This window comes from Haemaphysalis longicornis, unplaced genomic scaffold (genome assembly GCF_048455015.1).
Source record: "Haemaphysalis longicornis isolate Haplotype H1 unplaced genomic scaffold, Haemaphysalis longicornis Haplotype H1 scaffold_4, whole genome shotgun sequence".
In the NCBI taxonomy this organism is placed as follows: Eukaryota; Metazoa; Arthropoda; class Arachnida; order Ixodida; family Ixodidae; genus Haemaphysalis; species Haemaphysalis longicornis.
Genome location: NW_027526361.1, coordinates 94742574 through 94763114, shown reverse-complemented (window position 1 = coordinate 94763114; position 20541 = coordinate 94742574). Strand labels below are relative to the sequence as shown.

Below are 20541 nucleotides of genomic sequence, written 5' to 3'. Positions count from 1 at the left end.
GACGGTATTCCGGAGGCAGGGTGAAAGGACTGAGAGGAGAGCTAGAAGCAACGACGGCAGAAGGTTAGAGACGGGCGACACTATGGTGAGGCAACACGGGCGCTGATCACCGTTGATGTATTTTCACTCCCGCCTTTACTGTGGGCTGCCTCGCAGCCTACATAAGAATGAATGTCACTAACAGAACTTAGTGTAAATCGGCAATGAGAAGTCTACGGATGCTATCAACCCTAGAGCAACACTTACTGCTCATGCAACTGCTACACAGGAGCGACAGGGAAGCAGATTAGTATTGACTGCGGTAACTGATTCTGAAACGCTTGCTTCTTTTACGTCACAAGTGGCCTCACATTTATATCGCTGAAGGGCTAAAGTTCCCGAATTATTATGCAATTCTGGTATTCTCAAGCAGTCATTTTTTCGTAGTCATTTTAGCTGTCCGGAGTCATGTATTAAAAATTAAACATCAGTGAGCCTAAACAAAAACTGAGTGAGAGTTAGGAATAAACAAAACAAAAAAATTACGTCCACTTGCGTGCTGCCAAAGGCCACGCGGACGCCTGCTCAGCTCCTAGTGTTTTCTCGGGTAAAAAACAAACGAAAACAGGCAACGCTGGCTGCGGCTTTCTTATCGTAGCTTATCAGATATGCCTGTCGAACGCCACTGAGGTAGACGAGTTGTGTTCCTAACGTTTCCCCGCTGCGGAGAGAGAGAGTGCGACGAGCAGCGGTTATAGGTTAAGACCATTCCAGCGTTAATTGAGAATTATCACCGCAGACAACATCCTCAAAACTAAACAAAAATCAAAGACGTCTTTGCCTTTAGTGCAACCCCCTTTGCACATTCCATACTCTCGTCCTCTGTTTGTTTTTGTCCCTTTTCCTCCCGGTGGACCACGCCCCCTCCTTTTCTCCTCGGCGTTCCCCGCATACCTGCCGGCTGATCCAAACTGGCCGCGGAGGTGGCAGCGGCGCTTACCGCTCTTTTACACAATGCGCATTCTTTTCTCACGCTCAAGCAGCAGTGCGCGATGATTCCTCGGCCGCTCCCCGCGAGACGCCGGTCACCGCTTTCGGACCGCGTCGTCCTCTTTGTACTTTTCGCGCGGCCCGGCGGTGGCTGCGGGAGCGTGCGAAACGACCCCGGCTCCTTCCGTCCGCGTGGGAGGAGGAGGAGGAGGAGGAGGATGCGCTGATGTGCCCCAGTCCATCCGGATAGATACGCCGCGTACCGCACAGCGAGAATCACGGCTACGGCGCCTCCACTTAGCGTGCTGAGCGAAGGGACGGACTCCCGTTGCGTCGGGAACTAACTTCACTTTTTCATTATACCTTCACGAAGCTCGCCCTTTGGTCCCCTGGCTAACTTACGCTTTTATTGCACTCACACTGTGAAAACTTTGTGAAAGATAATGTTTGCTATTATTTTTACAGCAATTCGGTTAACGTAACGCATTCAACTTTCTGTAACCAACAAGCAGCTATCCTGACTACCGATTGTCTAAAATAATGTGGGGAAGTAAACATTTCTGAGATGGGAGCTTGTTGCCTCTCGCACATTGCCCCGACATCCTGTATCGGTTCATAGACTAGCTATTGTTTGAGTAATGCCTCCCCACCCCTGTACTTATGGAAACCTGGCTGGCATTTGTATTCCCAGTACGCAACCACCTCCCGCAAAATTGGCTCCGACAGCTCTGTTTCGATTCCGTATACAAGTGCACGATGGCAAAACATAGAAAAAAGAACATCACAGAAATTCACAAGTTGAAATTCTCAGATAATGCGTAACCTTCCACCGCTCTGCTATATCGTAGTGTATACCTAGCCCTCTTAAAGTTGGCTTCACTACTGCACACAACTGCATTGCTAGAAAGACATTATCGGTCCTCAGTGAAAATACGAAGGCCCCAGTGACATTTATATGTCAAAGTACAAAACTCAAACTGCTTCGACCGTGTCGGAATGGCGCGAAAGACTGCTCTGGAACTTCTGCACTCTTCTGCCATATGACCATTAATCTTAAAGAAGTCTATGACCAAAATGATTCTCGCCCTGATTCGTATCCTTTCCTTATTAGTTGTTCAATGTTGCCCCCACTTTAACCTAAGTGTACATAATTGTTCATTGTGTTTAGTTTTGTTTTTCAGCCTGTAATCAACTCATTTGTATGTGTACATAGTTGTAAATATGTGTTGTAAATATTGTTTCCTACATTGGCATGTAGTGTAACAAATACGATGTGGAAAAATGAAGTGTCGGAATCGCGCAGTTGGATAGACGGTGACCTCATAACGAAAGGGACCCAGGTTCGGTTCTGACCACGGCAAAAGCGGTTTCTTCTCTCTCTCTCTCTCTCTCTCTCTCTCTCTCTCTCTCTCTCTCTCTCTCTCTCTCTCTCTCTCTCTCTCTCTCTCTCTCTCTCTCTCTCTCTCTCTCTCTCTCTCTCTCTCTCTCTCTCTCTCTCTCTAAAGGCGCTTGATGTGCCTTTGTTTTCCTGCAGTGCCTCTTGCTCGGCCATCGACGCCATCAGTGAGGGATAGAAAGCTTCGCTTTAAAAAGCCAATGTATATCGATGCAGGATTGGAACCGAACTACCAATTGCCGCAACGTCCCGATCTCAACTGGCGCAGCCTGCCTGGCCTCTCTCGATCGCACTCACCTCCCGCTACAGGAAGGCGCGCACACACGGGGAATAGAAAAGAGTGTTGCGCCACGCCGAGGCAAATGAAGTCCTGCCGCTCCTCTAAACGAGGTCGTGCCGTGTATGGGACGGCACCGGGCGCCTTTAATATTGTGCTGTCTTGCAAGACAGGTCACCTTAGGGGATCGGAGAAACGGTTCCAGGAAACCGGGCCGCTGAGTGAACGCCGAATTGCGCGGTTAATGCCTGGGTAGTATATTGGGGGCCTTTCGGCGTCGCGCTTATATCCGTGGAGAGGATGCAGCGCACGTTTTGTATGCCGGTTTCGTGCAGCACTGTTGTGAGTTTTATTATATGATCGTGTTCCCCTTTCTGCTTACCCTGCTGTATGTGCTAGCCCTATTTGTTTGCATAATAACCTGTACAGTTACTGCATACTGCATTGCTTGGGATAGCCACTCGTATGTGGGATAAGGTCATCATATATATATATATATATATAAATATATATATATATATATATATATATATATATATATATATATATATATATATATATATATATATATATATATATATATATATATATATATATATATATATATATATATATATATATATATAGCGAATCAGAAAATGGGAAATGAGGGGCTCCGTGAAATAAGACAGAAAATAAGGGTTGGCAGTCAAGAAAACCTCGGAAAGCAAAGGGGAGGTTGTGGTGGGTCATGGAAAGAGATGAAGAATTTTTTTAGTCGAAAAGAAAGTGGTGAAAAAATGCCCGCCGGGTGGGATCCGAACCCACGACCTCCAGAACTCCAGAATACCGGTCTGGTGCGATAACCACTACGCTGCCAACCCTTATTTTCTGTCTATATATATATATATATATATATATATATATATATATATATATATATATATATATATATATATATATATATATATATATATATATATATATATATATATATATATATATATATCGTGGTGTTGAACAGGCTAACTGCAGACACACCAGTCTTTACAGCCCTCCGCATTTCGCAGGTAAGAAAATACATACAAGCTGGCTACATTTCCTAGCGGCCACGTTTCCTGTACCCCTCGATATGGTAAAATACCCGGCAAATGAAACGCGTACACAAAAATATGAATCAGAACACGCAAAATTTAAAAAGAAATACTGTTCGTTGAGGTGTAATAATGGCGCGCTATTGGTATATAAATGAATGAATTTATTGTCAAGGAAAAGGAAAGGAAAGTCCACCAACAGGCGTAAATTGTCACACCTAGGGGTGGACACCGGAACGCCTGCTGATGTGGGAGTTGAGGCAGAGGACGACAGATTCATAGAGAGGAGAGACAGAGGATAGAGGTGACATATTTACAGAAGACAGGGGAGGAAGGCCACATTTCCGGGCTTTGTTTTTGTAACGAAGGCACTCGTCATTTTGACTTGTATGGAAAGAAATCGTTCTATTTGAGTGTTCTGATTCGTATGTTTGTGCTCGAGTTTAATTCGCCGCGTGTTGGGCCTCGTATGACGCATAAATAAAATTCATTAATAGTAAAGGCTATACGAGTTGATTACGACGGATCAAATTTAGTCCATCCGCCCTAGAACAACCCAGTTTACAACACGCCGTAACTCGCGACGACAGGTCACATTTCTCGCCCCCAAACGCATTTGGAACATTTTCACATCACTTTTGCCACGCACGTAAACCCTCGTCTCTGAAATTGAGAACGAGACCGAGGTAGCGAGATGAGGAGAGAGACGGAGAGAGAGGGGCGTGGCAGGCGTTCACGCAACCTCACTAACTGGTCACACGCGCTTCTCGCAGAGCGATGGCAACGGATGGCATTGCGCCGCAATAGCGTTCGCCTTCCGCGAAATCCAGCGCCTCGGCAGAATACACACCGATAAAGGGCCTCTCTATATATTGCGGTACACGCACTCTCCTAAGCCTCACCTTGGTTGCCTTCCTGTTAGATCTGATGGCCGTCGTGTATAAACTGCGGGGTGCGTAGGGAGACGACGGCTATCCAATTACACCTCCAACGCGTGCGCGCGCTGCTTTCGTCTGCATACTTTCCCGGAGAAACAAAAAGGGGGAAAAAAAAGCGAAGAAGCTGCTTGCAAGAAGCAGCTCACGCCTGTAGGCCTCCCTCACCGTCAAGTCGCGTCTCTTTTGTTGCGCGTTCGCGGCGCTCCAACAACGCCGTGTCACTTTTTTTATTTCGTACTCAGTGTTGTCTGTTCGCTCTGCGGGTTCCTGGTCGCTCGGGCCAACGAAGCAACGACTCCGCTCGTTCCACAGGGGTCACGAGCTGTCGAGAATATGCGGTTGAGAATTCGGAACGACGACGAAGACGCCGGACCGGCCCCCTATCTTCCGAGAATACGCGCTGGTGAGAGAGAGAGGGAGGGAAGGGCACGGTGGAACAGAAGCCGTTGTTTCTCCGCTCTGGCGCAACTGGACGCAACCGAACGGCGACTCTCTCCCCCCAGCAGAGACGGGACGAGCGAGACGAACTGCGAGGCAACGAAAGAGGCGAAAGAAGTTAAAAGGATGAAATAATGGGAGCGTCGTCGCGAGATACGGCGCTATTTAGAGCGCTCAGCGCGGTCGTCTCTCGTTGCTCGCCGCTTGCAGCGTGCGGAAAAGGAGATTTGAGCAGCTGTTGGGGATGTGTGTTCTTCGCGCGTCGTGGCTTCTTGTTTGTTGCTCCCCCTTGCCCTCTGCGTGCGCCTATAGAGTGGTTAAATTACGCCGTGGTTCCGCGAGTGGTGGCGATGAACTCGAATAACTCCGCCCCCTTCTTCCTCCCCGCCGCTAATTTCCTCCGCCTGTTCCCAAAAAAAGGCGCGGTGACACACAGGGGTGACAGCAAGGGGGGCTGCCGGCAAGTTAATTTATTTCAACAACAAAGACGATAAAGAAATTCGTCAAGTGTTACGCTGGCTAGAACTTTACTAGGTGTCACAGACGAGTTTGAATTATTAAACCGAAGGTTTATTGTTACCACTGATGCCGTTATACGCCAGTACGCCCTGCAGGAAAGCCAACTTTCTCTGACGATGATGATGAATGATCGTGGGTGAAGTGGAAGAAAAAAAAACGCTTCCCGTGACCGGAAGCGAACCTGGGTCTCACGCGTTATGAAGCCGGTGTTTATCCGATTGCTCCATTTCCACATGGTCGAAGCGAACGCCAGGCAGCAGGTACCGATTCGCCCTGTACTCCCTAAACCCAAACGTTAGGCCCATGGAGTGCGCACCCGAGAGCTGCTGTGGGTATTCTAGAAAAGTGGTGCGTACCTCCAGAGTGAAATACATACTCGCAGTGTGGGATCGGTCAACCAAAGAAACCATCACGAGATAACTTCGCGTTCAACCATCGTCGTCTTTCGACGGAGGGATGCATGATTTTTTCTGTAATTAATGAGCAGAAGAATCGTAAAAAAAAAAACACACACAAGCTCGAACAATGTCTTTTGAAGAAAAATATGAGCCTACAGATTGAATTTTTCATTTTTGGTACATCCAAGCTCCTGTTTTCCTCGGAGTGCTTGGTTGCAATTGACGAGGTCTCTAAACATCGCAAGAATTTCACCAAGTTAGTGCATGCACTACATTAGTATATGTCTAACTGTGAACTTCTAAATTGCAAACATTCTGTAAAAATAGAGCACCGACAACTGGTTATTCACCAACAATGCAACAATAATTCTGGTAAGCACGAAGGGCACCAAGCAAGCTCCTGTCGCCGCCACAGAGTCAATATTTTTGGGGCTCAAAGCAACTGGAAATGTGCTTTTGCAACCCCAAGCCATGATCACTTTATTGTTTTCCCGCGTGTGTGTTCGTTGACAGGTCAAAATCCTGATTCTATCGTGCTGAAAGAATCCATGCACTACGCGAAACGCCGTACAGTAGGCGAACGGAACAGACTTCACTGGGTGACACCGGTGCTATGCGGAGCATGCGGAAGACGGGAGGCGCTCAGCAGGTGTTCCGCGCACTTAATAAATGCTATTCTGGGGCGCCGTGAGAGTTCAGAGGGCTTGAAGGGTGGTTGCTTACGGATTAATTTCTATCGCACAGCACTCAGCAGCGTGATGCAAGCGTCTTTCTCAAGGCGGTTTTCACATTTCGCCTCCAGTATAAAGAGACCACACGGTTCCCGGAACCGATCAAGCAGCCAGCGACCCGAGAAGCTCACTCTTAGGGCAAAATCTCCTTTACTAGCATTCGTCTATTTCACTGAGCTTCGAGCGGGACAGGCAAGGGCCTCTTTAGCAGGGAGCATACATCTCAACCTGCAAGCCCATAGAGTCCAACAGACGGAAGAGCCGAATTAGTAACCTTCAACTTTGTAATGACACACCGCATGTAATGGGCCGGGGTAAAGCGAGAAGCAAGGGGAATCGGGCTGCTCAAAAGGCATTACCACCACACCCATCGAGTGCGTTTGCTCTATGCAAGAGATGGCTTTAGCGGAGGCAAGCTCGTTTTCTTTTCTTTTCTTTTTTTTTTGCGTTCTTTTCTTCTGTTTTTCTTTGCTCGTCCAGAGGCTAATTTCACCCCTTGGTGGTGCCCTACCGTGGCGTGGGAAAGTTTAAATTTTGGCGGGACGCCCCCTCTTCGTCAGCATTCACTCACTCGCCTCAGGTTTGCTCATATACACTGCTGGCGTGCCAATATATGTGCGTCAGCGTATGAAGAGCATGGCCATTCTGAAAACAGGGAAAAAAAAGTACTATCTGTGGCAGCCACTGTTGCGAAAAAGAGCTATCTTAACAAAAAGGGAAATATCTCAGCATTCAAGTTAATTTTCTCTTGATGTGTTCATCTGCGCGCTAGAGATCGAATGAAACCAAAGCAAATCAAACATTATTCGGCATTGGCGTTACGAATGCTAAGGACACAGACAAGAGGCCACAAAGATGAAGCTTTACGGCAGTGGTATAGCCGGAAATATGTTTCGGGGGTGTTATATTCCGCCTGTAAAAAAACAATTAAAAGGAGAGTCTGCGCCCAAAAAATCTCTTGATTTTGCTTATTTGCCGTGTTATCGTGTTCACATTTATATTTATAGATTGAGGGTGTAAAAAGCATGCATGGGCAGAAAACAGACTGAATAAAGGGGGTGAGGGTGGGGGGGAAGCGGCACTTGTAAAATTTCGTGGGTTGTTCTGACACCGAACCCCCCCTGGCTACGCCCTTCCTTGACGGAGTCTGCGCCGCTTATTATACACATGTACAAAATAAGTAATGTGCATTGTACAAGCGCGGGGTACATGGGGCTGTGCAGGGGCCCGCAGTTCTGTGAAGCTGTACGTCGAGACAGCTTTTTCTGCCGGCCTCCGTCATCGTGTACTTTGTGTCTGATGCCAATAAATTTCGTTATTCATTGTTAAAATTTTACATAAATACAAAAGGCACTTGTAGAAGTAATTTAACCGTTTTAACTGCACCAGATTATTATTATTATTATTATTATTATTATTATTATTATTATTATTATTATTATTATTATTATTATTATTATTATTATTATTACTACTATCAAAATGCGCGCGGCCTTCGCACTAAAGCGTCCGAATTTTTTGCTAATGTACTTTCCTCAAATTTTCCAATTGTTGTAATTTCTGAATCCTGGCTCTGTAGCGACATTAGCTCAAATGATTATTTCCCTCCAAATTACCAAGTTTTCCGCAAAGATAGGAATTTTACTGGGGCTAAACAGAAGGGAGGGGGCGTATTAGTTGCGGTCGATTGTGGTCTTCAGTGTAAGAGGCGACAAGACCTTGAGGGCGACAATGAGTGTGTCTGGCTGGACATCCGACTGACTGGGGGCGAGAGGCTCTTAATAGGGGCGTTTTATATTCCCCCCGGTGTTCCTATTTCTTCGTTCAATGAGCTACTTACTTCTGTAGAAGAAGTTTGCGCTTCACACCAAAATCACCAGTTTATCATTCTGGGGGATTTCAATGCACCTGGTGTACAATGGGACAGTCTAACTAACCAGCATTACAATTATTACGTACAGCAAAAATCTCGCATTGTTTTAGACTTCCTAGATTTCACATCCATGACACAACTGAATAACATCAAAAACTGCTCCGAAAATATCTTAGACCTCTGCTTCTCAAACATTCAGAACGCGCGAGTATCAACGGTGGATATCTCTCTTGTCAAACCCGACAAGCTTCATCCTCCATTTTCAGTTTCGGCTCCCGTTTCGATTCGGCATTGTGGTACCTCCATAAAGTATAATGAACTCTCTCCCTTCTGTTATGCACGTGGGGATTACATTGGCTTGTATAGCTTTTTTTCTTCGTTTGATTGGTCGGAAATTCAAGAACTCCCTGATTGCAATGCACAGGTCGAACGGTTCACCGAAATTGTCAAAAGCGGTATGGACCAATTTATTCCCAAGTATAAACCAAACCACTCCAAGCACCCACATTGGTTTTCGAAAGAACTTCGTACGACTCTTAAATTAAAAGACCGCTGCCACAGAAAGTATAAGAAAACCGGGAGTGACGAATGGAAACAGAACTTCTGCTCTTACCGTAAATTATGTAAAAACCTTTATGAGCGGGACCAGCGCTCCTATCTCGATTCTGTAGAGAGTAGTGCGAATTCTCAGCCTGAAACATTTTGGAGATACATCCGGTCCCGTAAGAACAACTCACATGATCTTATCAATCTTGTAGATTCCTCTGGGGAAGAAGTTCATAATGTCGCCAACCACTTTGCTCAGCACTTCAGTGCCACATGCGGCCAGCGTGACGTCTCTGAAATGAACATATTGTTAAATCGCGTGCAGGGCTCTAGCTTAGTGCTTTTAGACGAGCAGTTGGTTTTGGAGAGCCTAAAGCGCATGAAACCGTCATTGTCGTGCGGAGCTGACGGAATACCTCCAGCTATTCTCAAAACATACGGCAGCATTTTTGTACCTGTTTTGACGGTGATATTTAACCAGTGTCTAAAAACAAACGTGTTTCCTCTCGCGTGGAAAATTTCTCGAGTGCGTCCTATTTCAAGTCAGGCTCCAAATCGGATGCAACAAACTACAGAGCAATTTCTCTCCTTTGTGCTTGTTCCAAGCTGTTTGAGACAGCGCTGTACAAATTACTGTCAAGTTCTGTACAGAATCTTCTTGTAAGTAAACAGCACGGCTTTATATCAGGAAGGTCGACAACGACTAATCTCTCCTGCTTCATGGAGCAGGCCTCGGCAGCCATTTCTGAGAGGGGCCAGCTCGACGTTGTCTACTGTGATCTGAGCAAAGCATTTGACGTTGTTTGCCACACGCTCTTACTTAAAAAGCTTTTACAGGTAGGAATTGATACACCACTCGTGGCATTGTTGGGTAGTTATCTAGATAACCGGTTCAGTTTCGTTAGCGTTAACGGGCAGACGTCTGCTCTGTACAGATCAACAAGCGGTGTGCCTCAAGGCTCCGTGTTGGGGCCTCTCTTGTTCTCCATTTTTGTTAATGATGTGTCAGCCGCAATTAAGATGTCTTCTTTCCTTCTTTACGCTGACGACATTAAAATATTCAGACGGATTGAGTCCATTAATGACTGCATTGCCCTGGAGCAAGATATATCCTCATTTTCCAAGTGGTGCTCAGACAATAGATTAAATCTCAACTCTACAAAAACAAAGGTCATGTCTTATAGCAGGAAAACGAACCGCACTTTATTTTGCTACAGTATTAACGGCGGTTACTTGTCTAGAGTTGAAGAGATCAGAGACCTCGGCGTGCTTTTCGACAGTGCCTTAACTTTCTCACCTCATGTCACTCAACTTACTAGGCGGGCGCTACGCTCTCTTGGGGCTGTTTGCAGGTTTTCTCGAGAATTCCGGTTTCCTTCTTCATTCCTAAAACTATTCAGAACGCTTTGTATTCCGCAACTAGAATATGCTTCTGTCGTTTGGAATGGAACCTGTAGTTCCAACTGTCAACGTATAGAGCGTGTACAAACCAAATTTTCATCAATATTTAGGCATCGTTTTCCTTCGGAGCCTATCCCTATAACGGTTTCTCTAAGTTCCCGGCGGACCCACTCAGACCTTCTTTTCATGTACAAATTGCTTCATGGTATTATTTTATGCCCGGAACTACTTGAATCAATCAGTTTTCGCGTTCCACAAAAAGCTACAAGGCTCGCCCACCCTTTTAAAGCAGCTGGAGCTCTCAGCACACGTTCTCCTCTTCAAAGGATGCAGCATCTGCATAATGTTCAATCCGAGAAGCTCGATATCTTTCAGCGTCCTCTTCAGGAGTTTTTGGCCGGGTTGTCAGCTCTGACACACTAGGTTCATCTTGGCAGTGCTCTTTTTCTTCACTTATCGTCCTGACGTGTGCATTGACTTCACCGAGCTTGTTCTTGTTCCTGTTATTCGTGTATTGTGCTGATACTGCGACTGTAATTATCGTAGAATTTTTTCTTTTTCTGCCACTTTTATCATTAAAAGTTGCCATATTCACTTCATGCGTCCATTTGAAACTGAACATGTACGCTTCCCGAATCTTGTAAAAACTTTCTTCTTTTCACTCACGTATAGTTACGCTTATTGTAAGATGTCTTCTTGCAATTGACCAGACATTACAGTTTCTATTGATTGTGTAATGGTGCCTAAAATTACACTGTGGTATTTTTATTCTTCTTTGAAGTTGTACCTTCTTCATATTTTTTGCTCGCTCACTGTTCTTTTGCCAGCTGTTGATGCATTTCATTGCTGTCTTATACCTTTTCTGTGCGCCAGCATGACTTGATTGTGTAAAGTCGGTTGGATTGCACTATTTTATTACTAATCTTCTTTGCCGTTTTTTGTAAGTCTTTCTGTCTTTTTTTCTCTCTTTTTTTTTTTTTGCTCACTGAGTGTTTATTAGCAAATTGTTGATGTACTACAGTGCTGCATTTTCCCCTCTGAGTGCTCCAGCACGAAGGCCTCCGCTGTTCCTGGGCACTATAATAAACATTGATTGATTGATTGATTGATTGATTGATTGATTGATTGATTGATTATTATTATTATTATTATTATTATTATTATTATTATTATTATTATTATTATTATTATTATTATTATTATTATTATTATTATTATTATTATTATTATTATTATTATTATTAACAACAGACTATTGTGTTTGTTGAGATAACCACACGAACTAATCCTTCTGATTCATTCGGGCTTACTCTACACTCTTGTGAATTTGCACTTTAACTAACAAATGACTGAAGTGATAATGAAAACGTCTGCATGTTATCACATCACATGACCACATGCGCTGGATAGTTTACGCGTTACATTGAAGCAGTTGAAATTGCCATTTTGTGCAGCAAGATGCTTAGAAATACGACACTCGTCCAAGACAAAAGGGCAGCAAACCAGTACTACGGCTACTACATGTTCATTGCACCATGAAACGAGTAAGTCATCAGAAATATGGCGTGATTTCGATCAAATGTTACTCCATTAAATGAGTATGTCATAAAAATATACCTCGGTTTCGGTGCAGACAACTGCATAGTAGTATCATCTTTTAATTGGAGGTGCACAACCACTGTGTCTGTCCTTGTGACGTAATAGAACCGCACCACGGGTCGCCGGGTGCATCCGCTTTTTTCGAAACAACAAAACGACCATCAGCAGCGTCAGCGCGTAACCATATTCAGTCCCCAGCTCGCTCTTCTCTCACGACCTTTGCCCTCTTCCATATAACACAGGTGCGCTCTGGGCAACGGTGGCATATAGGCGGAGCCACGAGGTGGGGGAAACGAGAAGACGGAGGCGGAAGAGGTCAAGGGGGGCGAAAGAGCCAACGCGGATAGCCGAACTCATAATAAGAGCGAAGGATATATAATTGCCGGCGTCGGCCGACTCGGCTAATGCGGAGGCCACAGCAGCGAGCCGGAGGTTGAACCGACGCGGCGACCTGGGTGCGGCACTGCTTGGCTGAGCGACAGCCTGCAACAATTCCGCGTCCGTCGTGTCCGCGCACTGAAGACGGCGACGGTGACCTCCGACCCGGATTCACATTGTGTCCGGTAGCAGCAGCAATGCGGACCTTCTCTGCTCGTCTCGGCGCGGACGACGACGTTTATTGATATCGTCCCACCACTATTACGCCCCGGAGACCGCGGTAAACCTGCGGGCTCCGCCTGCGTCAGAGCGCGCGCGCGTGAGGCCGCACCCAGGTTGCCGCCGTAGCTCGATCCGCTTTAATTTGAGGCTGCGCAGCTCCTCGTCAGCGCCAGTTCCGCCTGCCTGCCCCGTTACCATTATCGGCTGTCCGAGCGCCGCTGCCTCATTTGGCTAGTCCGTCTGTCCTTCTGCCCGCGTGTTCAGAGGAGGTGCAGATTGTGTGCCGAGAGGGACGACCAGGATGATGTTGCGGACCGGGTGTTCACACCTGTTAACCCGAACGGCCGCTCGTTATAGGCCAGCCCTGTGAGCTGTGGCGCCGGTCAGTTGGTCATCCTTTGGTGTCTACCTTTGCGAGGTCGCGCTGTTCGTCGCACGTTTCGGTTTCCTTGCATCCATCTTCGTTGCCGTCTAGGTGTCTACTTTACTTTAAAGGGTCCATGAAGAGAAAATACAACTTTGTTTAACTTTAAAGACTTCGGCTTCAGTACCTCACTCAGCTCCATTCCGGCCACGAAAGACGTTTTTTAACCGATAAAAACGCAAGAAATACGTAAGAACTTTCAAATTTCGCGCCACAGTGACGTGTTATCGGCGCGAGTGACGTCATATGGGCCAGCACTAAAAAGATAATTTTCAGTGGGTTAGGTGCACGTTAGCATTCGAGTGATCTGATCAAACGGAACTAGCGGCCCCACTACAATCGTCCAGTCATGTGTCCTGGCGATTGATTAGTTCGGCCGCCGTCAATCGCCCAAACAAGATTCTGTGACGTCATAGAAAAGTTGCCGGAAACTGGCTAGCGAGTCGCCACAGCGCCACACGTTTTTTATTAATAACTCCGTTATTTTTTAGAAGTTTGCGATGAAATAGGTACCATTTTTATCAGAAAAAAGAATCCTTTCTAATAAACCAAACTTGTATTTTGTCTTCATGGCTCCTTTAATGTTGACCAACCAGTTTGGTTTTCGCCCCGGCATTTTTTTTTTTTTTGCCGACAATCGAGGCCTTCATTTTGGTAGCGGACATTTCAATTGATTCAAGCTTAACGTCTCCGTGGTGTGATATCATTAGCGAGGTCGTGGTACCTATCGTACGAGCCTCGCTTGAAGAAAGCATGATTTTGTACAGCGGGCCCGAACGAGAATCCGTACGACCTTGCAGGCGCGTCAGATGTATCGCAGGAGATGCGTTGTAGCTATACGTGTGAGCTTGGTTCGGGCAAACGGCGAAAATAAGCCGTTGCTTTCTGTCGGAAGATGCCCGCTTCCTTTTTGTTTCTATCTATATCCTCACTCCCTCGCAAAAAGTAGGCTTGTTTCAAGCACGCCTCGCCCAAAGCAACCGCCGATGGGGCGTGAAGTGCTCTTATAAGGAGGCAGAAAACGTGAGTTCGGACGTGAATTTACAAGCTGCACAGAATGGGCAAGGAGCACCCCCAAATTCAAGTGCATCTTTCTACAAAACAACGGCTGTATAATGGGAAGACGGGAACGGAATCTACCCTTGACTATGTACGTGAAAATAATGTTGATGCTATGAAAATACAACTTCAAGCGCCCAACCACGCTGGAAACCGTGTCTAAGCCAAGTAGATGTTCCGACAAATGCACGTAGGAGGGTGTGGAGTAAAATCCGGGGAGGCACGTTATAGAAGAGTGGAGTTTTTATACCAGTCGGCATAGATGACTTTGTTTGAGGTGGAGCAAGCAGCCAGGTATTCTGCATTAGAGGGACTCTACATATGCAAGACAGACGATGGACTTGCAAGTGGGTTCTTAAGGAACCAGTCGCCGGTATCGCCGCCAACAGGCTGCGTCAAATGATAGCATCAAGATCACACAGGCTAACACAAATCTGCTTTTTTTTTACCGTGTAATGACTGACTGTTATTGATATCCCCCCAAGGAAGAACAGCATGAGTAACCCACAAAACAGACTAGTCTGTGAGGATATACCTGGCTCGCTCAGTGAATGCTTACACACAGGGTGAAAAAACAACTGGCAGACGCTCGCATGCTTCTAAGAGAAATGGCTATGCAATGGCACTTCACACAGAAAGGGGACTTGGGGTGTCATGAAGTCTTATGGGGTGTCATGAAGAGACGTTATTAGTGCGATGGCCTGTGTCGCCTCACGTGAGGAGCGGCAGACACGCTAACGAATGTGCAGACCCGAAAACCCATAAAAGTGCAGCCTGGTGTCGTAGCGTTCAAAAACGGGCGCTGGTTATCGGTGCGCAATTTCGGTAGTTTACTCGAACCTGTTTCTATACCCAAGAATGGTCTATCTATCATTAAACGTTGGTTGATACCTGGAAGTCGTGGAGTGCGATCACGACTTCTCTTGCGGAGGCGCCTCATTCTGCATATTTTTTTCCCCTTGCTTGAAGCGAGGGTGGTATAAATGACCTCCGAAATCTCACAGCTGTCTCATCCCCTAGACCAGTGGTGCGATAAACGACAATTAAGGGAAAGAATACGGGGAGAAAGTATTAAGTATTACGCGCGTATCTACTTTGGGGTCGCGTTTCATATATGCTCTGTTGCAATTTCCTTCTACACTTGCAAGTATTCTGTCCGACAGCTAAGTATAACTACCGATCCGGGTGCCATACCTTCCCGTCGCTACCACCTGCACGCAGTAGCGAGCTGCGCTTGCCAGCGCTACCGGCTCACCCAGCATCCCCCCTTTCTTTTTTTCCGCCTGTCTTTTTAAAACCAACCCAAAAGAACAACATGTTAGCCCATCTCTTCACTTAGCTCCATGCGCTTGCCCTCCCGATCCTTCCTTCTGCAACCTCCCCTCTCTCTCTTTTCAAATCTCTGCAGCGGATACTGTAACGCCCCCGACGAATGATCTTAGGGGGAGGCCTCAGAGGAGGAGGAGGAGGAGCGAAAAAAATGGTACAAAATCTCAAGAACGAGATCATGGGTCGTGTGACCCTTAATTACCCCGGTGGCTTACGGAGGCAGGAGCTCCTCGAACCTCCCCCTCCCTCCTGCAACTCTGCTCTTTGCACACGTGCCATTCGGCAAACCGCCATGTTGGTCACGACTGCCCTCCGGTGTCCTAAGGTGCGGCACACCCCGGCTACCATATCCATCCGCTCGAAGAACGACTCACCTGCATGCGCAACACCGCCCGCTGTGTTTTATAGCCTGCGCAGAAGCGATTGTTAGCCATACTTCCCCCTTCTTCCTCCTCCGTTCCCGCGTGTCCGCATACGTATACTCCTCCTCCTCCTCCCTTTCTGTTCTGGAGAAGCGCCCCAATCTCGGGGAACATCAGGAGCAAGACAGCTCCTTCTTGAAGCTGTTCGTATCGCTTTCTCTAAGAGCACTGTCGGCCGACAGGATTCGGTAAAGGATCTCAAGGAACCTTCATCGGCCAGGAAGTCATGCGCGCGTTCGTCATTCCACCGTGAGCCTCATTTCCCATTCATTCCTCCTCGCCGCTTGGAGCATCCGAGTATGCGCGCTATTTGGTTAACAGCAATACTAAATCGAAAGCGTTATCTCTCTTCCACGTTGTGTTGTGTGTTTTTTTTAATCCGTCCGAAGTTGCGCGACTTCGAGAGGAGGCAAGCAGGGTGAAGGGTGGAGAGAAGGTTGGCGATGCACGCGTTAATCGAGCCGGAGAAAAAGAGATAGAGGGAGAGAGGAAGGGAACGAGAGAGAAACGTTGACCGATACGCGGATTCGGCCGGCGTAGACGTTGGGGCTGCTTGGAATGTCTCGCGGAATGCCCCCTCCACCACTTTAAGCGAGCGAGGGTCAGACGGGTGGCTGTCCCAAATGGTTGTGGAATGCCGGAGCGGTGGGAGGGCTCCTAGTGCGCCAGCGCCCAACGGGGCGACCCGATTGGAATGCTAAACCTGGCGGTTGTAGGCGCAAAAACAAGCGCACTCGCCGACCGAGTTCAGTGGCGGGCGTAAGCACGGCGAAATAGCTAACTCTAGACTCATACGCGCACTCGTGCTGCGAGTGCCCCCTCCCCTTCCTCATCAGAGACTGATCGCCGTCGTGAGCACGCGCCCAACCACCGTTCACGAAAGAATGCGTAGGTAGTCGACGCTATGCCCCATCGGCTATTTGCGCACTCTGCACCTGCAGTTGCTGCTGCTACCGCTACTGCTGCTTTTTGCGGCTTTCTAACCCCCGTTTCCTCCGTCTTTCTTTAATGTACGTTGGTTTCTTCCTCGGAGAGCTCTCCTCCTCCGATAAAAAAAGGGCGCTAATGGATCCAAGCTAGTGCGCGCGCCGTTGGCGGAGATCACGGTCAGCGTCAGTCACGCCGGCGTCACACCTGAGCGGCCACTGAATCACGGTCCTTCGCCTGACTCACGGCCGCTGCCGTAATAAAGGGACCACTCGGTGGATGCGTTGTGCCGCCCACGCGGTCTCTGTGTGTCGCACGCATGCCTCTTCTTCACCTGCCGCCGATGATGTCACCTGTTGAGCCGCAAAAGGGCGCCTGTTTTGTGAGGAAGCGTTCTGCCGTAATCAATGTGTTGAATGGACCGCCGCTGTCTCACCTTTTATCCCTCTGCTCGGAAACGGCGTTGACCCTGGTAACGAGGTGAGCTGGCGGCTGGCACGTGACGCATGGTCGGAGTAGTTTTGGCGGGAGTTGTATTCGTGAGCTCCGCAACGATTGGAAGCTTACTCAAGCGCCGTAACGGGAACGTCACCACTACTACGTGCCAGCTGCCCCTGGGCTGGTTTGGTACTGAATAAAAACAACCTGTAAACTAACTGGGAAGTGTTATGAGTAACATATTCATGAGCCCGAACAAAGACATGTTTTTTTGTCGCCTTATGTTCCCGATAGAAGTTTGCAGCGCACAAAATCTGATAATATCATTAAAGCGTTGGCATGTGGGAAAAAGAAGAGGAAATCGTTTTCAACATGGAAAATGTATTGCTGTTGGTTTTGACTTTATTGTACATACCAGGATGTGCAAGACTGAGTGGCCAACCCGGAACCCGACGCGACGTCTTCCCCAAAAACAAACACCTTTGCCTGAGCAGCATATATTGAAATTAGCAGAGAATCGTTCTTGTTAACGTCTTTTTAACTCCAATTTTCGTCTCAAAACAGGCGCGGGAAAAGTAGCTTACTATAGCACTAATCTCACCTCCAGATGGAACTCATTTACTCAACCACACCTAACCTTTATTCGGACAATTAAACAGGCTTTTGCGTTGGTAGATTTACCTATCCCACAGCTGTGGCCTTGGATCTGGCGCCAAATCATTGATACGAGGGCATAAATGAGTTAGTACTTGTTTTTTGTTAATTGGAAGGTTACTTCGAAGGCGTAACCTTTAATGGGCATCGTAAACGGACTTCATACTTGTAGCGCATTATATGTGGACGTTAGCCGGTGGAAATAACTTGCCAATTACCACATATCCGAGACCAATTGTTCTGCGCGCCATGCTGAGCAAGTTTTAGAGGCGCGATGTAGCTGTTTGGCGGACAAATTTATCATTTGACAAAGATTTGGCAAACACTGTGTTTATTGATGTCAATTTGATACAAATTATTGATACAAATTCAGGGAGAGTTTGCTTGAAATCTACATTTCGTTCCGTGCCTTTGCGGTAAAACTTGCAATAGAAATGACGGGTGTCCCCGCTGAAAGGTTACAGCGGTTAACCGACCTCAGCGCCGCCCTCAACCTCGAACTCGTCCACGGAGATAAGGTCAAAACCTCCATAGAGGAAAATGAATGGATTGAAATGAAAATAAAGAAATACTCATTATAACGAAGTCGTAGGGACCAAGAATTGACTTCGTTATAAGCGATACTTTGTTAAAACAAGGTATGACTTGCTCCTGTGCGCTGCAGTGTGGTCCGTGAAACACTTCGTGTGAAGCGAGATTTCGAATGAATGGATTTTGCTGCAATGAGTATGTTTGCTATTAACTCATCTATATCGACCAGGAAGCTTTAGGAGTCGCTACAGGCGCAGCTTCTTGGTGTCACTGCCCGAACGTCTTCTAAAGACGATGGTGCACTTCTTGGAAGTCATACAATAATTTTATGGTGCAGCAGTCTGTGTTCAAACAAACTTATATAGTAAACCCTGGTAATAAAAAGTCATCAGGACAACTGGCTTTGTTATAAGCGATCATTCGTTAAAAACAGGTACTATGATGTGCCTTGCGTACACTAAATTGTGCATACAATTAACTGCGATGTGCTCCGTGTACACAGCGTACACAGTGTACACTCTGTGTACATTGTGTACACACCCACCCTGTCACACCCCTGCTTCCTTACGACAACGTGTTGTCCACGTGGCGCAGATCCGAGCCAATGGGACGGCAGCGACATCTCCGCCTGGCTGTGCTGGGTGAGCCGCAAGTTCGGCCTGCCGGCGCTGGACGCCGCCAGGTTTCCGGACAACGGCACCGAGCTGTGCGCGCTCACCCTCTCCCAGTTCCGAGAGCGGACGGACGGACGGTCGGCCGACATCCTCAACACCTTCTTGGCCTCGAGGAAGCTGGGTGAGTCTCGGATCCGCGCTTCGGGCGTGCGTTGGAAGAGACGATGACACCATGCACCCTCTTCATTATCTACTGTCAGTCTCAGCCGTATAAGAACTTTCATTGTCATCATCATCATCATCGTCATCCTTTGTGTGTTCCCCAAAATGGCTGCAGACACGGTATGGTTTGCGGATCCTGCCTCAGTTACTTCCTCGACATGCTCATCCGCTGCCGTGCGTTATTCGGACTGCCCCAGTGTACTTCAAACCTATAACCTCTTTATCTTTAAGGTCAAAACACGTTTTGTTCTATGTTGGCATGCGCAGTGGGACCGTCCTGTAGACTGCGCCAGTTATAGTCAGAGCACTGATAAAATGGCTGCACCAGGAAAGAGAAGTTAAGAATATCCGTGGTACTCCACAAACATCGCCCAAGCCAGCAAACAACCAAAATTAACAAATAGTAACTTAGCGAACGAGTGAATAGACAATTATCTCCACATTGGTAATATTCTAATTTTTCTAACGAGCAAGGTACGGTTCTTCTTGGTGTGTACGAATTAATGCACGTTAATAAACACACTTTCGCTTCGCGAATGCTGCGATTAAGATGGAAATAAATATCTACGAATGTCATGCGTAGCCGTCAGCGAGGCGCCCGCGATCCGGCCGTTCTATATGTTGTGATCTGTCCGAGGCAGGCTTGCACGCGCAACTTGCAGGGCGCGCGAAGACGTTTGCTGCGCGTGGAATCGTAAAAAAAGCCGACAAGACGGGCGCTGTGGTACACTCACCCTCATCCACAGTTGTGCTGCATACGCATCAATATATGGGACGGCGTTCTCGATTGAATTGAAACACCTGTGCAAAAGATTCAGATATATGGGGTTCATCAAACGTTTCACAGACTACACGATCTGCTGAAGTTTGCTGCTAAAACGAAGAGCGTTTTAGGTCACTCGTTTTGAGTATCGACTGCTGTGGCACTGGTACATAACAAAGCAGACCGAAAATACTAATAAATAGTAATCCAGAAGATGCTTCTGCTGTCTTAAATACTGAGCTTAGGCTAGTACACGAGTCATGCCTTCTTTATATTCGTCGGCATACCCCTCGCAACCTATTTATTTATTTATTTATTTATTTATTTATTTATTTATTTATTTATTTATTTATTTATTTATTTATTTATTTATTTATTTATTTATTTATTTATTTATTTA

The 20541-nt window shown here is 46.9% G+C and overlaps 1 protein-coding gene across 5 annotated transcripts in view; it reads left to right on the top strand.

Annotated features, from left to right (window-relative positions):
- Nucleotides 1–20541, top strand: part of LOC144179100 (Friend leukemia integration 1 transcription factor-like) — a 107330-nt gene that overhangs the window by 48111 nt on the left and 38678 nt on the right. For all 5 annotated transcript variants that reach the window (XM_077707320.1, XM_077707319.1, XM_077707323.1 and 2 more), the window contains exon 3: nt 19137–19337. In XM_077707320.1, coding sequence (XP_077563446.1) covers nt 19137–19337 — 201 coding nt within the window. The remainder of the gene's footprint in view (nt 1–19136; nt 19338–20541) is intronic.